The sequence below is a fragment of the Equus quagga genome, chromosome 4, assembly GCF_021613505.1.
Source record: "Equus quagga isolate Etosha38 chromosome 4, UCLA_HA_Equagga_1.0, whole genome shotgun sequence".
In the NCBI taxonomy this organism is placed as follows: Eukaryota; Metazoa; Chordata; class Mammalia; order Perissodactyla; family Equidae; genus Equus; species Equus quagga.
Genome location: NC_060270.1, coordinates 65,493,593 through 65,517,806, shown reverse-complemented (window position 1 = coordinate 65,517,806; position 24,214 = coordinate 65,493,593). Strand labels below are relative to the sequence as shown.

The 24,214-nt window shown below is 53.7% G+C and overlaps 1 protein-coding gene across 1 annotated transcript in view; it reads left to right on the top strand.

The window, feature by feature from the left end:
* Positions 1–4,518: 4,518 nt before the first annotated feature.
* Positions 4,519–24,214, top strand: part of GYPC (glycophorin C (Gerbich blood group)) — a 44,338-nt gene continuing 24,642 nt past the window's right edge. Inside the window, exon 1 of the mRNA XM_046659550.1 lies at positions 4,519–4,924. Coding sequence (XP_046515506.1) covers positions 4,888–4,924 — 37 coding nt within the window. The 5' untranslated portion in view covers positions 4,519–4,887. The remainder of the gene's footprint in view (positions 4,925–24,214) is intronic.

Sequence of the window (24,214 nt, the reverse complement as noted above, 5' to 3'; positions counted from 1 at the left end):
ACTCCTTCAGCAGCTCCCTGCTTGCTGTCCTTGTGTCTCAGGGCCTCCAGCATGAAAAGCCCCATCAAGCTGAGCAGTAATACCAGGAGGTCCCCCAGGGACACTGGGTGGGCAGGAGGGGTGCCAAGGAGAGTGAGCTGGGAGCACTTCCTCCACAGCAGAGCGTCAGGGTTGGACAGACCTGGTTCAGATTCCAGCTGTCACTGAGGAGCTGTGTGAGCACGAGCAGTTACTTCACCTCTCTAGTCCTCAGTTTCCTTTTCTGTAAAATGAGGAAGAGAGAAAAAGAAAAACAAATAACCACAAGGCACCTCCTCTGTAAAGACGCTGTGATGTGAGCAATAACCGCATGAAGGAGGGCCTGGCATAGCCCCAGGTCCGGCATTCTGGTGCTCAAGACATGGCCACCATCTGTTGAATCCTATGCCTGCTGGGATGTTTCATGGAAGATCACAAACCTGCTGACGTGTGGGACCCACCCAGGCTGACCTGTGCGCTGTGTCCTTTTCACTGACTCCTCTTCTCTGCCCGAGATGCAAGCCAACCCATCCCTAACGTTTCTCTGTGCTCTTTTTTCCCCATTCTGAAGTCTCCTCGTCCCTTTTCTCAACCCCAGTCCACTACAAGTTGGCTTCAGAGCTGTCACCAGTGCATGAGATTTTGCCTATGGTCACTTCAAACCATCCTGGACCACCTGGTGCTCCTGCTGGGTTTCTATGCTGTTCCTCATCTCTTAGAGATATGGTTTGGAAGCTTCCAGAAGCAGGCTGTTCTGGAGGCTTGAAGATCTACCCTCGATGAGGCGCCACTGTCAGCTAGGGGCGCAGGCTGGAGCTCTGGGCACCTCCTCTCTGCCTGGCCTGCCCAGAGCCGGCCTTAGCAAAGTCTAGACCAAGAGGGCCTTGCGACACAGTCAACATGAGGCCTCCTCCCTCTCGGCAGCAAACCTTCTCACCTGGGGACTCTCCTCACAAAGTCCTATGTGCTGCCTGGAAGGGGAGAGGCTCCTGGCCTGGGCTGCAGAGCCGCCACCACTGACCTCTCTGTGCTCTGGGTTCACCCTCCCCACTCCCCACTCCCCCCTCATGCTTCTCATTACTCGCAGCTTGTGACAGCGTTAACGAACCAAACGCCTGTTTCTTCTCTCCACTCCTCTTAAAATATGCATAGCCACAGTCTGGTTTTCTTAAAAGCTGCCAAGTTGCCAATCAAATAAGTCAAATTATCTTTCCGTGCTAATGGGAAAGAACCAGAAAAAGCCCCAAGGAGAAAATATTTTCAATACACATGAAAAGGTGTGATTGTCTTTTCTGTATAAAGAGTTCAAATAAAACAATAAGAAAAGCATTAACCACTTTTCTGAATGAGGAAACAGCATGAACAAAATATTCACGTAAAAGAACATGCAATTTGTAAATGAGCATATAACAATATATTCAACCTCATTAGTAATCAAGAAAATGCAAACTCAGATAACTACGTATGTTTCTCACCTACAGAATTATCAATGATTTAAAATCTAACCCTTAAGTCTGACAGGGGGCTCTGAGACGATAGCTGGTCATCTTGATTTGGGAGAATACAAATTGTTACAGCCACAACTCAGGAATGTATGAAAACTTTAAGCACATTCCTAACCTTCGATCCAGTAGTTCCATTTGTTAGAATACAAACTAAACAAAAAAACGTGAATTGCATGTATTTATGTTCATATGGTTTATCAGAGCACTACTTAACTGCAAGGAAATCAAACAACCTAGTAATTAAAAGGAATTAAAGAGCTTTTATACTTTTATATGGGAAAGTGGCTGTGACATAATGTTTGGTGGTGAAAACTCAGCACTCAAAATCACATATTCAGTAGTATCTCAGTAGTATAAAGCAAATGTCCACAAATGCATAAAAACGACTAGAAATAAATAGATTTTAATGTGCTAGAGATGATGAGCAGTAGTTAGGGTTTCGGGGTTTTTTTCTCTTCATTTAATTTTTTTACACAAAAAGCATCTATTACTTTGATGAAGGGCAAAACTCTTAATTAGAAATTTTAAAGGACGCATGGAGAATCTGCCCATCTCCGCCTGTAAGAACCCACCCCCAGAGGACAGCGACTGCAGCAGGGTCTCCCAGCCCCTTCTGGAAGGGGCCAGCACTGAGTGTGTGTTACTTTGGGGTGGGCATAAGGCGAGCAGAGGTTCCCCTCCCATGAGCAGCTCCTGTCCTGTACAGTGCAAGGACGGAAGAGAAAATTCCCCTCTGGGACACCATCCACCCCCACACCCTTCAGAGGGCTCTGCGGGTTATACTAGCCAAGTCGGACACGCATCACAGAGCTGCGAGGGTCAAGTCCCCTCCTGCCCACTGCCCTGGACAAGCTCTTGTCACTGCTGCCAACCTCGGCTCTCTCACCTTTGAGACGGGCCATGGGCAATCCTGTCTTCGAGAGCATTTATGGGAATTAAATGAAATAAGAACTGCTTTATTGTTACACGACATAACTGAGTTCTTTCTACTCCATTAACAAAGATCCAACACATGAAGACACATTAGTAATGCATTTCTGTGACTTAGCGGCAGACTCTGACCATGCACTCTAATTTTTCGTATAATTATTTACCTTCCTAAAATAGCACTCATTTCTTTAAAATCAGACACGTCCATGCTTAAATTTTCAAAAATATACCCAATGTTTCCCTGCTAGCCAAACTACTACTCAGTATTAAATTCTCTTTACCTTCTTTTCAGAATGCTCCGGGGTCCTTATTATAAAGCAGGAGTGCCCGCGATGGGGAGGGGACCGTTATCTTTAACTCCTATGTGCTAAGTAAGACATTGCAATTATGCCATTAATTCTCTAATGTAGTGCTCACAGCAGCCTAACTTTACAGTTTGCTCCAATTTCACAGACAAAAATTTCAGGCTCCGAGAAGCTAAATAAAATGCTGAAGCTTACCCAGCTAGAAGGCAGTAAGGACTCAAACCCAGATGGAGTCCCAAAGCGTCGGCTCCTGATAGCCCACGGCGGGCCCCCTGCTGCTGACGGCTGGAGCCCAGATGCTCTAGGTGTGTGACGAGTGCTACCTTGTTCTCGTTTCTGACCTCTGCAGTGTGTTGGGCTTTCCACCTTCGTCGTTTAGTTGTTCAGTTAGCTGGTTTTTTGGCTTTCTTTCTGTAAGGAGTTCTTGTCACGTTTTGAAGCTCTTATTCTGTCCTACCCTGAGAAACTAAATAAGCAAGGCTCTTATGATGATGTCTAAGGCCAGTCAGCTGGAAGTGAGCCTCCAGGCAGCCTCCCTGAAGTGAGGCGCAGTGACCTGGGGACCCGTTCTTGGTTACCTGGCAGGTCCCTCGGCTTCCTTCCAGCTCTCCAGCTGCATTTCACATCACGGAAGTTGTTTTATTCACGAACTCTGAACACAGGGGCTATTACCTGCCAACGGTATTGCAACACCAAATGTTACGGTATCATTGCCAGCTTCTAGTAAGGCCTTTTCGGTCCCACTGTTATTTTACAAACATTGCCTCAGTGGAACTCAGGAATGTAAGCGTTCTTGTCTCCATTTTCTAGCTGAGGAAACTGAGACTCGAAAGTCTCCACACCTGGCTAAAGGCCTTCTGTGAACAGTTCATTTCAAGGCAACACGTGCATGTTGGGCACGGAGGTTTGACTAAGGATCTACAGGCAATGTGGACTTCTTCATTACCTAACTAAAGAGAATTATGAACAGCGTCCCACTGTGTCAAACAGGCAGCCCTAACCATCACTCCTGAAGTGGGTCCCTCCCACAGAGAACTGAGCAGGCGCCTGCACCGCACACCTCCAGGGGGCAGCCTCAAGTCTGTTCAGCGCGGGTGGTACTCCTAAGGGCTCACATGTGCAGACAGCTGGAAAATGGTGTCCGGGACTGCAGCAGAGTGACCGGAGCAGGAGAAGGTGGGGAGGGGGCCACAGCAGGCACCGAGGGCTGTCAAGTAAACAACAACGCAGAGCCCCCACAGGAGGAGCAGACATCAGACATGAGAAGAACAGCGTGACTCCTGGGGCCGGGATTTCAAATAAGGGTGACATGGTCTCAAGCTCTCTGCCTTTCTTGGGGGGAGGGGGCCACATCTATAACAACATTCTTTGTGGGTGGTGGGGGTAGGCTCTATTTAACTAACCAGAGTGTCTAAGTCCCTGTCAGTTTTTAATTGTCTAAGTAAAGCGAAGTCGCCACAAACTCCACCATGTCTGGAATCCTCAGACAAAGGGGATCCAAATAAATCACACGTCCAGCAATCCTTTTTTCTGAGAATCTTTCCCAAACTTAGCCCATGGGTTGGGACAGCACCCCTGAAGGGCCATCAAGGCGGGAGCTCTTCCCAGGCCACAAATGCCTCGCGGCTCTGAGAGGCACACAGCTCTGAGCCGCAGAGCCGATCTGCCAGCCAAGATTCAAAGGCAGGTCTGTCCCTATTTGGTCACCGTCTCCGACAGTGCTGGGGCAGGCCACTGTGTCACATCTGGGAGTTTTCAGTCCACAGAGGTGGGGTTTCTCAACCACAACCTCTGTGTCTGGTAGTTGCAGACAGAAACAGAAACAGAGTTAGAAAAATGTGATTCTTGCGCAGGAAAGTTGGAACAGACGAGTTCACAAGTGGGCGGGTGTGTGCTTAAAAAAAAAAAAGAGAAACAGAAAGGGTGGAAACCCCACCAGCCAAGTCTGCAGAAAAAAATACACGCAGCCTGCCTATCTGGGGCCGGGGCCCCTCCCCTCGGGCCGCGCGGGAGCAGTGTGACACAGGTGCCGCTTCCTCCCGCCGCCCAGGCTCGGAGCGGCCGAGCGCGACCCTCGCCACCCTCCGCGCGCCCCTCGGCCGCCCGGGCCGCGCCCAGCACCCCCGGCGATGAACAGCCTCAACGACACGTCGCCGCCCGGCCGCGGTGAGTACCCGCGTGGGGGGTCGGCCGGCGCGGGCCCCGGGGCGCAGGGCCTGGCGGCGACCAGCCGGCCTCGGGTGGCCCCTGGCGCGCGGGCTCTGCGCCCCGGCCGCCCCTGCCCGTCTCTTTGTGTGCTGGTCGGGACGCGTCGGTGGCTAAAACTTTTCCCTCCCGAAGAGAGTAAGAAAAGGACCTGCTGGGAGGGAGAGGCCGAGCTGGAAGCAGGCTGGCGAGCACATCGCCACCAGTTGTTTCCCGGCTGGCCGGCAGGCAGGGAACTTGGAGGCGACGCTGAGCAAACTCGGGGACTCTCCCAGCCCCGCTGGCTGGCCTCGTCCGGGCCGGCCGAGAGACACACAGATGTTGGAGGCATCTGCTCTCCTGACCGTTTGGGGTTTGTAACTGCTCACGGCCCGTTTTTTTTTCTTTTTACAACAGCACGTTTTCTTGCTGACAGGAAATCGTATACCCTGAGATTCTTTGTGAGATTTTCGGAAACATTGCTGGGCCTCCCCCGACTTCCTCTGCCATTGGGCTTTTGCAATGAAAAACTAAAATTTTCTTTTAACAGAAAGGAATGTTTATCCTTCTTAGGCGCACTCTGGCTAGGTCTGATCATTAGAAACTGTCAGAGAGGAGACATTCTGAGCCTATAATGTAATCCTGTTAAGTAATTAATATGATAATGATCTGGGTATTGGAGACACCCAGTGGTTTATACGTCTTTAAAATCCAGGTGGCTGTGGGGCTTTACTCAGCGAACTTGAGCAGGAATAAGTGTGGCGAGGGCTGTATTTGTGCACGATGTGCCTCTGTGTGTACACAGCCACATGTGTGCACGTGAGGGTGCTCACCTCCGTCTGGGTGTGCACAGCCTGGAGTCCTGGGAGTGAGGGACTAGCTGCCTGCATTGGGATCAAGTGTGCCAGTTATTAGCCAAGGACCTGAGGTGAGCCAGCTCCTTTTAGCTCCGGTTTCATCATCCACAAAACGGGAATGATAAGATATTGCTCTTTGGGTTGTGAAATCAAGTGCGTATAAACGGCTCAGCACAGAAACTGACTCATACTAAGCGCTCGATAAATGTCAGGCGTCTTTATTTTCATTTCACGTGAGACTGCGGATCCTTGGGCTTGTGGACATCAGTGTTTATGTGTGTGTGTCTGTAAGTGAGCATGTGTGAATCAGACACTAGTGAGCTCCTGCGTGTGTGTGTGTGTGTATCGTGCCAGAGTCGAGGGGCCGAAGCTGCTGTAATCCTTCCACTTCAGGCACTGAGAAAGTGCAGGCCTGCAGCCATTCCCCTGTTTGGAGAGGATGGACTTGCTGGCCCCCAGCCTTGTCCCTGCCTCCCAACACCCCCACCCAGTGGTTCTCTAGGATTCGAGTTTCAAACCCTGACCAATGACTGTGGGCACTTCCCCTCCGGAACTGATGGGACGCAGCCCGAACGCGCATACCATTCCACATTCCCCCTAGGACTTGATTTATGGCAGGATCTCTGCTGTGGGAGAACCGTGGGGCCCTATTCCTTGCTGCTAACTCAGGCAGGATGTGTCTATATCCTGTCTCAGTTTACATCATTGCTCCTCTGAGCCAGAGGTTAGAATGGAGAGGACTTGCTGCTCCCGCCCGCCCTGCCAGGCCTGCCCTACCCAGCTGGGCTCAGCCAAGTCCCATAGCCCGAATGCCACAGTTATTGCGAATGAGTCATCTGCAGACGTCCATTGCCTCGCCCTTGGATGGAAGGGGTCAACGCTCAGTGAGCTGGCCAGGTCTGGCAGCTTTCTATAGAATTCACCACCTCTAGCAGAAACAGAAGGGATTGCATTAAATGCCAATGAAATTTCATCTCAGCCATTGCTCAACCCCTCCAGATATCAGTGGTGTCAGGAGTCACGTGGCATTGGCACAGTCGGCGGCTGGACCTTTCCAAGGGTGCCCATGGGTGGGCACTTATTTCTGGGGACTTGCAGTGTGCCTTGGGAAACAGAGGAGTGTGGGGCGGGGGGATTCTGCATCTGCGGTGGGAGCACATGAGCCCACTACAGTGAGCAGGAAGAGGACCCTCAGCAGCGGCGGGAGTTGGCAAGTCAAGTCAGTGTGCCTCTTTGGGTGGCAGATAGATATACCAAAGCCCTTCTGAGGCCCCAGCCAAACACCCTCCAGAGATTGAGCCAGCACAACAGGCCCAACATGCCAAGAACCAAGCAAAGGAATCTGAACAATGAACGAAGAGTTAATAATAGTTAATTATACCTTAACACCATGTATAGACTGACTCATGCTTCTTGGGACTGCATAGCATGAACTGTGTTAATATATGAATGAATTGGTTATTTTATTTAATCAATTCCTCCACAAATGGACATTTAGGTTGTGTAGTCTTTATTTGATTTTTTTTTTAACCAGATACAGTGCCGACATGACAACCTTTGTAAGTAGGGTTTTACAAGTGTATATTTGCATACCTTTAGGATAAATTGCCCCCTAGAATTTAATTTCTGGGGCAGAGAGTGAGTACACTTAAAATGTTAGTAGATACTGAAAATTGTCCTCCAAAAAATCACATGAATTTCTAACTTCACCAGTAGCCAATGAAAGTGGCTGTTTCCCCACATCCTCTCTCACACGGCGTAGTTCTTATCTTGGCCAATCTGATGAGTGAAACACGTTGTCACTTTTGGCTGTGAGGCTGCGCAGGGTTTCCTACCTCCGTACGACATTGTATTTCTTTTCCTGGGAACCACCTGTTTTGCCCTTTGTCAGTTTCCTGTCAGGTTCCCCGGCCCCCATGAGGACCCCTGCCCCAGGAGTTCCTGACGGGTCCTCCTTCCCCAGTGGCTGGAGGCAGAGCAGGGACCGCAGCGCCACTGCTGTGCAGTCAGAGCTGAGTTTGATCTCGTCTCCAACACTTATTGGCTACGAGGAGGTACAAAATACCTCAGAGCCTCGGTTTTCTTGTCTGTAAGTGGGAGTAATAACAGCTACTTCACAGGAATCGTTCGATAAATGAGAGAAGAAGGGCTTGGCCCGTGCCCAGCGATGATAGCGGTATCTGTGCTGTTGTTAACAGAAGTTATCAAAGCAAACCTGGCCTGCGGCAGCTGGTAATCTCCTGAGTCTCCTGGCAGACAGCTGCTGTTTTTGCTTTTGATAATGTAACAACAACGATGACGTCGGTACCTATGTGCTGAGCCGTGTCCTGCCCTGCTTGGGTCACCTCTCTGCAGCTTGCTCTCAGAGGCACTTTCTTACCTGTTTCCAAATGAAACACTGGAGGCTCCTGGGGACATTGTCTGAGGACACACTGACTGAGGACACAGCCAGGCTGTGGGCACAGGCTGTCCAACCCCAGAGCCAGCAGAGGCCAACCGAGGGGGCCATTAGGGTGCATGTGGTCTGCTGCCTGGGGCCAGGCGGGGAGTTCCGCCGCCCACCCACCTTGGGAGCTGGGCCTGGGACATCACCGCTCTAACTTTGCACACAGCAGCACTGCGTGCGGCGGACGCTCAGAACCTGCCCACCATCCCACAGCTCTTCAGCCGGCCTGTGGGCCAACCTCAGCGCACCGACGCACATCGTTTCTCCCTTTTCTGTGGTCATGCCTGACTCACGCTGGGCCTGCTGCTGACCTCTGCCCTGCCTTCCCCACCAGCTCAGGCTGTTCCCTGGAGCCCTCTCTCAGGGCCATCCTGCTGCCCGGGCCGCCCTGATTCTGCAGCTTCACTCTCACAAGTGCCCGCTTCAGGCCCCTGGGCTCTCTGGGTGCCCTCCCCCCACCACACACACGCACACGCGCACACACATGCACACACACTGTCGGCCTGGCAGCCACCTGCTTGACAGTTAAGGCCGGGTTTATTCACTCCCGCCTCCCTGGGCCCTCCCTGAACACTAGAAAACCACCCGCCGTGGCCCTGGGGACATTTTGAAGCCCTGACAGATTCCTGAGTCCATCCCTTTCCAGGAGTTCAGACCTCCCAAGGGACTCCACGACCCCAACTGCCCCCACTGGGGGTCTGGCGCAGAGAGGTGCTCAGCAAGTGACTGGGACATGAATCCATGACTGCACAGGTGACCCAAACGTCCGCGCTCCCAGGCCTGTGTCCACTCTGAACGCCCTTTACAAATTATGCGCTCAGTAGCTCCAAGATAAGAACTTGGTGTATGCATGGAGGCAGCAAATAATAACTGAAATGGACAGAAAGTCCAAACAGAACAAATTCTAAGAACACCACTGACGGGCCCCAGCAATCACCACCTAGCTCTCCTTCCCCGTCCAGCGCTGATTCGAGTTTCCTCCCTCTGCCCTCCTCTCTCCCACCCCCTCCCCCCATCTTTGCCGAGAGTTTTCTTAAGATCAGTATGCAATCTGAACTTCTGAGGGAATGCTGGCTCCTGCCCTTAGTTGTTATAAATTTTAATTTTTGTACATTCTTCCATAACGAATGTGAGTGTGCAAAATCTTAGCCAGTGGCACATGTTGGTGAGCACTGGTCTCCTCTCATGCCAGCCAGAGCCCCAGCCCGAGACCCTGGATTCCATCCTAGGCGGGCGGGGCTCAGCAGCAGCCTTGCACGACTCCCCCTCGCCCACCCTCGCAGCCACTGGAGAGCCTGTGTGGTTATCACCATGGCGCAGACGAGCCGCTGGGCTGCGTAGACGGCCTGCCTTGCCCGTGGACGGCAGCAGAGCACGACTTGCTGCCCACCCACCTGGCTCCCAGGCCCTGCCCTTCCTCCTGGCCCGATGACTTCACCTCCTCTTATTAATGACTCTTTACAGTTGACTAATTACTGGAGGCTCAGTGTGGACAACTCTGAAAGTTGAAAACTCCAGGGGGACCCAGCCATAGAGGGGTCACAATATTGTGCGATTTACCTCCCGGAGCTTCCAGCAGGTGTATTTTGAAATACACTACAGCACCTGTCCTTACCAGGTCTGTCGTCAGGGGAAACTAGTTAACCAGAGACCGACCTGCTGGCATACTATCAGAGTCTGAGTGACTGGGAGCCAGCCTTGGTGGCCCAGTGGTTAAGGTTCAGCACTCTCGCCAGAGCCCGGGTTCCTTTCCCAGTCAGGGAATGACACCACCTGTCTGTCGGTTGTCAGACTGTGGTGTCTGCCTGTTGCTGTGATGCTGAAAGCTGTGCTACCTGTATTTCTAATACCAGCAGGGTCAGCCATGGTGAACAGGTTTCAGCAGAACTGACAGACTAGGACAGACTAGGAAGAAGGACCTGACCACTCACTTCTGAAAAAAAATTGGCCACACAAACCCTGTGAACAGCAGCGGAGCCTTGTCTGATAGAGCACCGGAAGGTGAGAGCATGGCGCAGACGACCAGTCAGGGATCTGCTCTGCTGTCCACAGGGCCACTAGGAGTCGGGATCCACTCAGCATCACCACCACCACCAACTGAGCTGACCTGGGGCAAGGGGAACCACTTCAGCCCCCTCTAGCCATCCTGTCCCACTTACTTAGGGAGAGGACAAAAGCTGAGAAACACTGTGAAGTTCCCGCCCAGAGGCGCAGGCTCGCTGAAAGGTAGAGACCTAACCCGGAGACTGTAGGGTGACTCCCCTCCCCAACCCCCTCATCACAGTTGTTCCCTCTACCCAGGACGTCAGTCCATCATGTCTGGCATGATGTGCAAGGCCTAGTAAAAGGCAAAAGAGAAGACCCAGAACAAGCATTGGAACCAGCCACGGCAGGGATGTTGGAATTATCAGACTGGGAATTTGAAACAACGATGACTGATAACTCTGGCGACACTTTATTGTACTCACTCTGTCTCTGCTTCTCTAGCAAACTCCTTCTATACGTTAAAGGCACACCTCCCTTCTCTTGTGGCCTAAACTTTGCGGCCAGCATACTATGGGGGCTCTGTGGACGCGCCCAGGCCCCGTCAGGGTCCCTGAGGGCAGGAGGCTTTCATTTGGGCAGTTGTGAGGCAAGACCCGGGGGAGGCTGCCGGGTCATCTCCCGGCTCCCGTTACACCCTGACGGAGACGTTTTATCTCCATTCAGATGTGATGCTGCCAGCTGGCACATCACACGCAGAGGGCACAGCCAGAAGCCCTTGCTCCCACTTCTCCTGCACACAGTGCACGTTTTTGTGAGGGGTTCGGGTAGGTGGCTGCCAGCTGACCCCGGGCCTCAGCACTACCATTTTCCCCTTGGACCCTGGAAGGGAGAATCCTCACATTTTATCAGTAGCTGTGGGCACGTGTATTCTCAGCAGAGTCTTAACGTGAGGGAAATTATGGTTTTCCAGACCAAAACCAGACAAAGTAATCATGCCTGCCCGCCTCTTGTGTGGGGCCTCCGTCTGTGACGCCCGTATTCCCCGGCGGCAAAGTCCCCTGGCTGTGAAATGCCGCTTTCTCTTGAGAGGCTCACTAAACACCCTTGCTGGAACTTTGCACACAGCCTTGAGCAAGCAGAGCCTTCAAGTTCAGGTTCCCCTTCTGTACTTTTTCAAAACTATTTAGCCCGCACTCACTTTGCACCAATTTGCTAGTGACAAAGTTAGAACACCAGCTTTAGAGTTCAAGGATTTGGGTGTGAATGTGCCCCCCTCTGACCTGGCTTTTACCTTGAACACATTGAGGGCCTCTTGGCAGCTCAGTCCATCATCCAGGGCAGGGCTGGCCCCCTGGGCCTGCACCCTGTGTGGTCAGGCAGGGCCCCGCCCTCAGACGGCCCCACACACGTGTGGTTTAATATTCTGCTATTGCCGTCTTCAAAGTCTTAATTTTTGAACAATGGTCCCCACATTTTCATTTTGCACAGGGCTCCCCCACAAATTCTATAGGTAGTCGTGATTGGGTAGATGGGGATAATAATCTTTTCTGCCTTAGGGGTTTGTCTGAGGATTGGCTGTATTACCACAGATACTATTCCTAGTATCCTGCCTGGTACCTGGTGATCACTGGCACTTGCCAAGTGTTTGAGTGTGTCCTCAGTGCATGCCGGCTCGCTCCTCACTGCCCAGCTCCCTCCTCATTCCAGTCTTGTCTCTGTATGCCCACTTGCCATTGAAAATAGTACCCCAGGACGAGATGGCACAGCTGCCCAGAGCCAGGGCGAGGCCCTCAGACCCGACAGGGAGCCGCCCCTGCAAGAGCTCTGGGAAGCTGCTCCCTGCTGACCTGGGAGGGCTGCCTCCAACAAGGGGGAGGTACAGTGGACAGCAGCCCGGAGCACAGGTGCGGGCCTGGCCCGTGGCCTCACACACTAGCTGTGTGACTAGCCATGTGACCTTGAGCAAACTGTTCACCCTCTGCAGCTCAGTTTCCTTACGTGGCACCCTAAGAGGACCAACCTTGCTCCCCCGACCTCCCCTAAACACCAGCCTCTTAATAATGGGGGTCTCAGCTGTCTTGTTCTCCATAGGGAACAGTAGGCTCTTGACAAACACTCATGAATGAGGGAATGGGTGAATGGATGGATGGATGGATGGATGTGTAGGTCCAACCAGTGCACACAAAGCCTGATCTGCACAGAGGGTGCTGAGTGTCCTGATAGTCACTCGCATGCTCTGCCAGTCCTGTGTGAGGCCGCATGCCTCGGTGGCCCGAAGTGGCCTCTGAGCTCCCCTTGGCTCAGCCCCCGACCTCTCGGCCTCTGGCGTTCCTGTGCACTCTAACCCGTGGCTGTGTGGAGCCCCTCCCTCTCCCCTGGCCCTCCTGCTCTCCACTATCCCTGTCTTCTCTCACCAGCCATTTCTCTCTTTGCCTTGGTGCTGCCCTGGCCCAGGGTCACAGCTGGGACTCTCCAGTGCTCTCAAGCTTGGGCTCCCTCTCTCCCTGGATGACTGCCTCCCCCTGCCAGCTGCACCCCAGGCCTGAGCCCCCGCAGGGAAGCTGGGCCTTCCTTGCTCCCTCTGGTCATGCTCTAGAGGGGCTGCCTTTGGGTCACCCTCCTTCAGCTTCTGCCAAAGTTCTCCTTTTAGTGAAATTAATTTCAGCTATGGCTGGAAATCCTGAGTCGTCCCTTGTTTTTTAAATTTCACATCTCGTTTTTTTTCCCTTTTCCACAAATTCCTTAAATTATCTTGACTCACTCTTCTCTTGGTGACTTCCTTCCTGACTCAGAGCATAGAAACTGCGCACAAGTTATCTCATCGCGGCCTCTGGCAGCCCCAGGGGGGGTATTTTTATCTCCTTTTTGCATGTGATGATACTGAAACTTGCAGGCGTGTGACTTACTGGGAGCCACAGCCACCGACCCTCAGGCTCACCCTCACACTCCTATGGCAGGCTTTTCTAGGAGGGCTCGTGTTAGGCACAGTGCTTAGGGCCCACAGTGCTCTTAGAGATCCACAAAAATGTTTATTTTAAAATCAGAAGGGAAAAATGAACTTTTAAGACTAAACATCACGTTTGTCTTTATAACAATGTCACTATGTAAAACAACTTTTAATATTTTGGGGAAGAAGGGACCCATGGAGGCCCACGGATGTCCCACTGCGGCCCTGGCTCAGCCCATCCGAGGCCGAGGGGCTGGGTGACCACTCGTCCCCGCATTGCCGTTCTCCCTCCCCACCTCTGCCCTGCTCCCAGCGCTCTGACCCTCCTCTGTGTGGCTGTCCACTTCAAATCCTCACACTGCCCCTGGCCACCCTGCCCAACACTGCAGCAACCCGGGGCTGGGCAGCTGCAGTGGCTGTGTCCGTGCCTGCCCTGTACCCGCCTCGGGAGGTTCACAGTGCCAAAAGGAAACGCGTGAGGATACACAGCACTCACTCTGTGTCTAGCTCTGTCTTTATCTCTATCTCTGTCTCTGTCTCATTTCTCTTACTCTCTTGGCTTTTTAAACCATGAAATTAGGCTGCTCTTCACTTAAAAGTTTAAAAATGTTTCCTTTCCTGTGTTTTATTATTATGGAAGCAATTCACGTTCGTTGTTGAAGTACGTATACAAGACCAAGAGGAGGGATGTCAGGAGATTCTAGAGCAGAGGTAACTCTCAGACCCGCACAGGACAGCCAGATGACAGCTGGAAGGCAGTTCAGAGGGAGATCTGGGCAGAGATAAAGAAGGGACCTCAGAGTAAAGAGGCCACCAGGGAAGGGCCCCGAGGGGAGCCTTGAAGAGCCTGCTGGGGTTGCCTTGATGGCTCTAGATCAGATCAGGGCCAGAGGGCATGTGGTGGATCCCAGCAGAAGCGCAGAGGGCGGGGCAGGGAAGTCGCGTTCCCACTTGGCGCGCCCGCTCTGTTCTCCTCCACCCCTGGCCAGGTTTACGTGGTACCTCGTTTTATCCTGAAGACATTACGTGGGTGTAGATGTTACTAATTCCAGTTTAGAAATATGGAGACTGAGGTTCAAAGAGGTAATTTCCCCCGAGCCTCACTGTGCTCACTGACGCTCTCCAGCCTTGAGCCACATGAGTCCCTCCGCCTCTGGGACGTGGCAGCCGCCATGCTGGGGGGCCGGGTTGCCCATGACCCCTCGCTCAGCTCCCTGCAGCCCTGAGGTCACTCTCCCGCCTCAGAAGAAAAGGCCATTCTTTATCCTCCCCGCCCCGGGCCACTTGTGCTGGCTCTGCCCTCCTCCACCACCCCCACCTGGCCACCTAGCAGCTGCTAATGAAATGCTCATAGTGGTGCACAAGGGCCGGGTTGTGACCATGTGAGCTCTGCCAGCTGAGGCCAGCCCACACGCAGGTCGCACTTCCCCCGGGGAAGAGTGGGCAGCTGTCTCAGGGTCACTGCAAGGGCACCCGGAGAGAATAATGCCCCCACCAATTCCCAGCCAATTCCTGGAAGGCCGCCCCCGCAGAACCACCGCTGGGCCGGCAGCTTTGTCTTTGGTTGAAATATCACAAGCCGTGGGGCCGTCGCCGCGTTGCGTGTCATACTTTGCTGGGTGCTGTCAGATCTGTTTCCTTTCTTCATTCAAGAGAGACGTTGTCTCTCTTTGACAGGACCCTGCAGTCCCAGCAGCAGCCCCTTGACGTCACTCCATCCTGTCCCTGACTTAAGAACCTGACGAATGGGTTTCTGGGGCGCAAACAGGGCACTCGCAAAGTCATCAGACACCTGCAGCCCAGTCTTGCCCCATCTACTATATCTGGCTGTGTGGAATCTTACAAGTTACTTAACTTCTCTGGGCTTCACTTTATTTACCTGTCAAAGCAGGCAAGCTGGCCCTAAATTAGCCTGTATCTTTCGCCCTTTCCTCCATGCCCTACACACACACACACACACACACACACGTATACTCCTTACCACTTCCTCGCATCCCTCAGTGACAGGTATCACTCCCAGGCTCGAGGCAGAGGGGAGCTCTCTTGGGGATCTCTTTGGCCTGGGTTGGCCTGGGGCAGGGCAGACAGGCACTGAGTCCATGGGTCGTACTCCCTCCCAGAGAGAACTGGAAACAAATGTGAGAACTGCTGCCCACAGCATCTTTGGCCTTGGATGTGCTTTTGAAACTGTTTTCTGTACCACCATTTTTCAGACACGTTCCCACCTCTTTGCCTCAGTCTAGCATGTCTGCAGTATACTCAACTATGGCCAGTGTATCCCGCTTCTCAAAGCCTTTTCTGTCTGTGATCTCACCACGGTCAGCGTGATGTTCAGTCCAGATCCCTTTAACCCCACGTGGCAGACAGGGGCCCTCAGGTTTGGAGAATTCAGCAGGGTTGTTTGGGTTATTTGGGTTTGGGTTCAGCACTGCCTTTCCCGTGCCGTCCCTCATTGAATCTACCCCAAGTCTATTAACAAAGACAACAATCTATTACTAGTCTATTAATAAAGGCAGCCTTCCCGCTGGCAGGTTACCTGTGCAGCACAACCATGTGCCTGTAGGTAAAGTGGGGGCCAGTTTCCAGTTTTGACCCTTATACACACCCCTCTTCATTCCCAGCCTATTACGTGACCTGGGGTCCTTTTGAAAGTCCCATGCTTTCGGGGACCCCTTGGGTAGCACGTGACATGAGCCATGAGCCTTCAGCTTTCTGTCCACTTCTAGTGAATTCGGTCCAGAGCTCCACCTTTGGATCGTCACAATTGAATCGGGTGCACTTTGCTTTTAATCCAGTGAGCACATCCTGTGTGCAAACTTCTGCACGGGAGACACAGGGGACACAGACTCTGTGACCCAAGAAGAACACGATAGGGCAAAGCTAGTCAAAACACCGTCCAGTGCCAACTGGCCCACCAGGCTGCCAGCCACGCCTGGCCTGGGTGCAGGTCATGGTGCTGGTCCCCTCCGGAAGGAAGGCCATGTATCCTCGAACCTCCAAAGGAAGTGGCTTCCCACTGGGGTCCCCAGTCTGGAAAGCATACACGAAAAACGATGTCCCAGCTACAAATCTCCATTGCAATTATTTTCAGCAGAAATAACATTTCTACAAAATAAATTCTTAGATGAAATCTGGAAATATAAAAGAGATAAAAGCCCACCTGAGGCAGCCGAGCTGGGGTGAGAGGCCTGGCGACCACACTCCAGGGCCCTTGTGGTGGTTCACTCAAGTGATCGCTGGACACAGGCTTCGCGTAGCGCGTTTGCAGACTCCTGCCCGGTACCTCCTGGAACGGTTGGCTATGCACAGTCACTGTTTCTTGTCAGTGATGATACTTCGGGGCTTAGATCTCAGAGGATCCTTCCATATTAGATGTTTCCGTCACATGAAGCCATAAAATACTCTCACTGTGGGTAGACGTTAGCCTCTGGCCAGACTGCGATGTACGCTCACCTGCCGATCACTTTACCAAGCAATTCCATGAGACAAGTTCTTATCAAGCTTTGTGACCACTCAGAGTCCATGAAGAAAATCTGGAAAGTTGGAAAGGAAATTGAACGGGAAATTCTATTATGAAAGCAATTCATCCACAAATGATCACTAACCACCATCTACATTCCTAGTTCATCAATAGAAAAACATAGGGTTGTGGTGTGTCCATCATGTCATCTGTCCTGGGCTTAAGGAGGAGACGAAGAAGTATAAGACAAGATCTGTGCCCTCAAATCATTCTTGGATTTCTTGGGGCAGCAAGATATACATCACGACAATATCCAGTCCTCCTAGTGAGAAATTCTTATCACACGAATTCAGGTTTCAGATCGAATTGCCTATGTGTTGTTGTGATTATTCACTGAAATAACCTAAATAGATATCCAGATATTTAAAGAATAACTTCAAGTAGTATAAGCCCCCCAAATGTAAATTGATACCGAATATTAGCTGATATGGATAGGTAATATTAAATTATGGTGAATTTCTGCTTAACCAGATTTAGTTCTATTTTGTTGAACTCAGATTTTTGCTTGAAGGAAGTAGCAGTGATCAGTGTTGATTGTTGAGAATGTTCTAACTCTGAGGAATGACTTAAGTACAGGCACGTTGTAAGGATGTGAAAAAGGGGAAAAATGGTGCAAATGTGCGTGGTACCTGCTCTCTGCAGAGACGTCTGGCGTGTCACATGTGCTCAGCACATGTTAACCTGTAGTCTTTGTCCATCGTTAGTCACCATCCCTCACTGTGAGGTGGGTCTGTGGGTGCCACCCCACCTTCAGGACACAGGACAGGACAGTGAGATGCAGGGCTGTGATTTGAACCCGGGTGCCATCTTTTAGTCCCTGCAAGCCGCCGCCATTCGTGTGTAGGACGTGGGGAGTTTCAAAGGAGAACAAGATTTTCTTGCACAGGAGGAGTGAAAGAAAGTTGGTTGAAATGGGCTTATGAACTACATTTATTTATATCGTCAGGCTTTGGTAATTGCCCCTAGGTCGTTTTCTATTTAAGAATCATGGAGCTTCTGAAAAGTCTTTCTGGAACATGCTATTTTAAACGACTCATTTGAGTGAAATGGTCTTTGTCACTCCCTGAGAACTAACAATGCTAGAGAAAGTCAAAATCGTCTCTGAGGACCCTGCAGTAGAGGCCGATGAAATCCCTGGCCTTCCGTCCCAGTGAGCCGCCTGTGCGGCCGTGTCTCCCACCCGTGGGCGCTGCTGGGCCGTCTGCTTCCTGGGGCTTTGGTCTCTGCCTGACTCTCCTCACTGTCCTTTTCTCCCTGTTTCCAGGGTGGTGCTTTTGGGACAAGCCGGCTCAGAGGTTGCACCGCCCTGGAGGCACAATTATCTGAGTTCCTGGCCATATCTTGCCCCCTTGTCCCTGAGCTGTGAGAACAGAAGTGTGACTGTCTGGGCAGATAAAAGGCTGACCTCTCACTGCCCTGCCTGCTGCCTGCAAGGTCACGATGGTTCTCCTCTGAGCTCCCCTGAGGGGGCCGTCCCCAAAGAGAGAGGAGCAGAGGGCAGCCGTTCTCCTCTGCTTCAGTTCATGAGTTCTCCTTCTGAGCCAACAGCTTCCTGTCGGGGACCCTTGTACTGCAGCAGAACACTGCCCAGACTCCTCCAGCCTCCCTGGACCAAGCCCCGGCCGTGGCCCGTTGGATAGGCCATTTGTCCTGTTCTGGGCTCGGGATTCCCTGGAGAGTCCCCCTGTGACAGGGCCTTGCCAATCAGGGCAATCGGCCAGAGAAGGTCCCCAGAGCCGAGTCAGAGAGGCCCAGGCCGCAGCCCCCGCCTGGAGGGATGGCCTCGACCCCATACGAGGTTTAAATCGGAGACCCCACCCCGCCCTTGCGACTGACAGCTACGGTCCATCAGTGAAGATGACCTTGGGAGAGAGAGTCTCTCCATGCAGCCTCCCTACCGCCTGAGTCCTCACAGCCTGGTGGGCATTCAGGACGCCGTGTGCCCCAGCTGCGGCCAGACTCTGTAGTCTGTGGAAGGTGGCCACGGCCATGGACGGTGTGCCTGCCTTTAAGAGCTGGGCATCACGTGGGCTGAAGTACGGGCTTCAGGTGTGACAGACCTGGGCTCAACGTGCAGCTCGGCCTCTCTGTGGCTCCATCCCATGGTCTCCACCTGGGGGGAGAGGACAGGTGAAGGCCCAGGCCTAGCAAGGGCACCCACCGGGTAACCGTCAGCCTGAGAGGAAGAGAGAGACCGTGTGACACAGACTCAAACAGGGTCCACACACTAGGGCTCTCGGCCAAATCCAGCTTGGCCGGCCGCCTGTGTAGATAAGGTTTTATTGGAAGGCAGTTGTGCCCATTCATTTACGAGCGTCCATGGCTGCTTTCGTGCGACAATGGCAGAGTTATAAGAGAGACCATATGGCCCACAAAGCCTAAACTATTTACTGTGTGACCCTTTATCGAGAAAGTTTGCCCACTCCTGACTTAAACCCACAGGAGCATCTCTAATGGCACAACTTCTAGGCCTAGAGCCAAGCTGGCCCCCATTGTACCTCTCTCTGGGGACACCACAGCCTCATGGAAGGACAAGAAGCCAGAGAAGAGAGACCTACAGCTGAGGTCAGGGACCAGGCAGCAGCCAAGGAGGCCCGATCAGGCCAGGCCCAGCTGACCTGGGCACGCACAAAGCCCTCAGTTCCCTTTACCTGGTCTGCCCAGGCTGCCATGGGGAGGGTCCCTCTTGTAGTCCTCAGTCTCTCTTGCCCTCTTGTCACCCCCTCTGTAACTACAGGCACTTGGGGCTCTGCCACCACCCTGCAGAATATCCTGACCTCAAGCAGGCAGGTGCAGGAGAAAGGGCAACACATCCCGCAGGCCCTCCCTGGCACCCACAGCTGGAGGGCCAGCCAGCTCACCCCCCTTCAGAAAACAGTGCTTCTCAGCTAGGGCCGAGGCGAGGGGAGAGACCCTCCAGGGGCCAGCGTCAGGCCAAGTGCCTTGCACTTGACCTTACTGAGACTTCTCCCCATCTCGGGGGCGATTAGCCCTCTTTGCAGAGTTGGAGGTGGAGACGTGGGGGAGGAAGCGTGTCCACACGTGGCCAGTTATAAAGTGGTGGTGCCCAAGTTCAGCTGCCGTCTCCCTGAGTCTATGGCCTGTTCTTTGCCTCTGCCACCTGCCCCAGGAAGCTCGTGGCCCAGGAGTCACATTTCATGAATGTGTATTGAGCACCGACTATGTGTCAGGCCAAGGGGATGTGACAGTGAATAAACCAGCAGTAATTCCAAAAGGGAGCTTGCATTCTAGTGGGGATAGACGATGGACACAAGACACAGGGGCGGAATGCTCAGTGTGTCAATGGTAGTAAGCACTAGGAAGGACAGTCAAGCCAGGAAGGGAGATGGGGAAGGCCGAGGGGTGAGTAGGGGTGCCATTTTAAAGAGTGTGGCCAAAAGATCTTCACTGGGGGAGGTAATGTTTAAGAAAGAACTAAGGAAGCCAGGGAGCCAAACAGGAATATCTAAGAAGACATAACAGCAGAGAGCATGGCAAGTGCAAAGGCCCTGAGGTAGCAGCAGGCCTGGCCTGACCAAGGAACAGCCAGGAGGCCAGTGTGGCTGGGTATGAGCTAACACTCTAGCAAGGGACTGAGAGCGGGGCGCTGGGTTAGCCATGACATGTGGTGGGAGCCAGGAGGGAGGGAAGAGGATAGCAGAGAATGCCTAAGGAGTGCCTGAAATGCAGGGAGGCAGGGCGACAGGAGAGACTTCTCCAAGGGCCCAGTTTGTTCCCCGCTGTCCTGAGAGATGCCTTAGCTGCGTGCACACACCCACACACATAGACACAGAGGCCAGCTTTCAGAAGCCTCTCTGAAATTGCTAGGTGCATCTTCCAGGTGAAGCTTTTCTGCAGGGCGGTGCCAGGCTCTGCAGGGACGAGTGGGAATGCGGTCCCCCGGCCCCGCACCTGCAGTCCACAGGGCACACAGGACCCTCAGGGAGCAGCCAGGAGCGTGACTGAACACACACAAGAGAGCCCCACACAGGGCCAGAGGCTGTGCCTCGGCCCCTCGGCGGCAGCTCCGGTTGGTGTAAGCCCTGGGGCACCAGCCCAGCAAAGAGCACAGGGCAGCGACCCTCTCCCTGGGGTGGAGGGTCTGGCCCAGGAGGGGCTGGTGAACTGTGAACGGTGTGGACAAGGGTGGTCTCGGGCCCACTGCTCTTGGGGCCCAAGCTGCCAGCTGCCTGGGGAAGGAAGTCGCCCACTTGCTCAGCCTCACCCAGTCTTCCCTGGCAGAATGAAAGCACAGCCCAGAAACATCGGCTCCTTCTTCTCCCCAAAATCAGAGAGGTGAAGAGACCAGCTCAGGCTCCCACAGCGCAGGTCAGAACCCAGGATTCCACCCCCTCAGTCTTGCCCTGACCCACCCCTGTCAGAGCTGCAAATTACACACCTCGCCCCTGGAGGCAGGTCCCATCAGTGTTGGGTTCATGAGTCCCGGAATGATGTGAAGAAGGTGTTCCGTCTGCTTTCTACTGTCGTACATTCTGTTTAGTCTGCCGAGCAGCCAGGGAGCAGGCTGGTCAAGGACCAAAGCTGCTGGGACTCGGGCACAGGAGCTGCTCCATGGCCTCCTGCCCTCAGGTGACAGGATCCCAGTGCGAGCATCCAGCTGCTTTTTAAGGGACTGACTTCACGTCTCTGCCTAACAGCCCTGCGGAAAGTCCAGTCCCCAGGGCGTCCTGGAGTCCTCGTGCACACCAAGCACGTCCACCCCTCTGGTCTCGCTGTCCCACGCAGCCCGCACAGTGGCGGGGAGGGGGAGCGAGGTCAGCATTTCCTGAGCTCTTCCTATGCAGCATGCTAGTGTGGCTGTCCCTGTGCCACCGGGGAGGAGAAGAGGGCCTGGGATCCTCCACATCTCGGCATCCTGAGTGTTCTGGAAAATGTATAAAGTAACTGTCCCCAGGCTGCCCCAGGAGCAAATGGCAGAACCAGCCCTGGAATTAGGGTGTTACTCAATTCCACAGGCTCACTGCAGGCAGACAGCATCCTCCTCTCCATGACGTCGTGTGTACTCTGTGCTACGGTGTTAATAGACACCTGGCTTCATGCTCCAGCCCTGGCTCCCACCCCAACACACACACACACGGAGGAGACCCAAACAGCAGCACTCTCAAAGAACCAGCCTCTGGTTTCAGCCCAGGTCTCTGCGAGCTGCAGACCCCATGTGTGAGGGTCCCCACTGGCTCCTGACCGGGGACACGTGGCGCTTCCATCCGCACCAGCTGCGCAGATCCTGGCCTCCCAGGCGGCGGGCGGGGCGGAGTCTGAGCGCAGGAGCATTTAGCGTCTTCTGGGGGCCTTTTTCCCTCCCATCATTGACTCCAGTAGAAATGGCTCCCTGGGCCGCTGCCTCTGATAAGGCTGCAGCAGGAGAGACAGCAGGGCTGAGCCTCTTATCAGGCAGCCGCAGGGGCGCTGGTGCCCGCTGGGCGGGCCTGGTGCTGATAAAACAGCCTGGGCCCAGCCGCTCACCGACTGCTCTCTCAGACCCGCCGCTTAGACGTGGGGCAGTGTGACCGGGAAGCTTCTTTACTTTCCTAGACGCCAGCTCAGGCTTCTAGTGGCCACAGACAGCAGGGCCTGACGGGGATCTTTGGGGACAAAGGCTTGGCAAGGAGGAGTGGTGGAGAAGAGGACTCCAGGAGGCCCTCGGCCTCGGAGCATGGCAGTGGGAGCACATGAGAGTACATGTGTGTGGTTTGAGTCCGCTCAGAATTCCCTGTGAGGCCAGCGCTGTCATTCCCATTTTATGGATGGGACCCCGAGACTGGGAAAGGGAAGCTGTCAAGGTGTTTCGTCTGATGTGGTTTGAACAGGTTTGAAGCCAGGTTTGCTCCCTCCTGGGAGAGCTGATCTGAGGGCCATCAGAGCTCACCGCCCCCCACATACACACGCCCCCTGTTTGAAGACAGAAACTCCGCCTTCAGAAGTTCACTCCTTTTCCTTTAAGCTTGGGCCACTGTTACCCTTTCTGTCTTTAGGGTAGGACAGGCTGGGGTAGTAGGCTGTGTCTTTGAGCAGGTGACTTGGCCTCTCTGACCTTAGTTGCTCCGTCTGTAAAATGGGCTGGCCATCGCTGCCTTACAGAGCTGCTGTGTCCAGTGCCCTGCCAGGAGCACACAGGACTCCACAGATGGAGGGCAGATCACGGCCATCAGCTGCCAGGGTCCCGTCACTACCCTGGGAGGCAGGGCCAGGGGCCGGCGGAGGGCGGGACCAGCCATAGGCCCTAGGGCTCAGGTCTGGGTTTGAATCCTCCTCTGTCCTTGGCACCTGATGAGCTCCCTCTGAGCCTCCGTCTTTTCACGAGAAGGCGCAGATGGAAATGCCTCTGACAGGGCTTTTTGGGGGATTTCAGCTGACAGCTTGTGATTTGTGGCTGTCCTGTGAGAGCGGGTTTTGAATGGGAAGCATCACAAGCTGAGTTGAAGCAAGTGAAGCCCCAGCACAGAGCAGACGCAGCCACAGAGCCGCGGGGTCTGCCACCTCTTCCCCAGCCTCTTGTGCACATGGATGCAGGTGGAAGCCGGAGAGCCCTCCACGACAGCCAGAGACAGCAGCCGTCCATGCAGGCAGGGCAGGCAGGGCCGCCTGGACCCTGGCCCAGGACTGGAGCCTTCCCTGGAAGGTGCTGCTACTCAGAGCGGCCCCTCAGGATGGACACCGAGGAGTGAGGCCTGCCTCCAGATGACCCGGGGAGCACCAAGGCGGCCCCCCGTATCCCTTCCCTGGATATAGTCAAAGCTCACTGGTAATCGTTAGAGCCCAGGGACTGGTGTCTGTAAAAGTCCCTGTAGCGTGGGGAGGTAAATGCAGAGGTGGTTTGTACCACCAGGCTCCTTGTAGGCGCTCAGTTGGGTCGGCTTAGCGCTCAGTTGGGTCGGTTTAGCGATCACTGCAAACTCGTGCTTTCCTAATTACTTGTCCAGGTCGTTTTCACGCTGCATTTCACCGGACTGCTGAGAGGAGCTGCTCAGTAAGCTTTTGATGATCACCTACTAAGTGCCGACCACTTTGCAAAATGCCGAGACACCAAGAGGAAGATGCCACAGCCTTCCCGGCCCCCGCCCCCTCAGAGTCGTTTTGACACGTCTGATGAGTCTGTCCACAGTAACAGGAGGTCACTTGTTCCTGGGTGGTCAGAACAGACGTCCCCCGTGGGTGGAGTTAGACCAGTGTTTACTGATGTGTGGACGTCCACTAGGGGTAGGCCAGATGGAGTGATCGTTTCGGGCAGAGGGAACAGCACGAGCCAGAACCCGAGGGTGTGAAATAGAATTGGAGTCCATGTGCTACAGGGGGCCACATGGAACAGGCAGGATGTGAAGGCGTGAGCTGAGAAAATGGGAATTCAGGCTGGGTGTGCTTATGGTTCTGGCTCAGGCAGGGAGATCCCAGTGCTTTCCCCTGTGTGTGTCCCAACTAGGAAACTCCCAGTGTATCTGGTGATTTGACAAAGAACTGAACAGTCTGTGCAGCTGGCATACAAGATTTGGGACATACT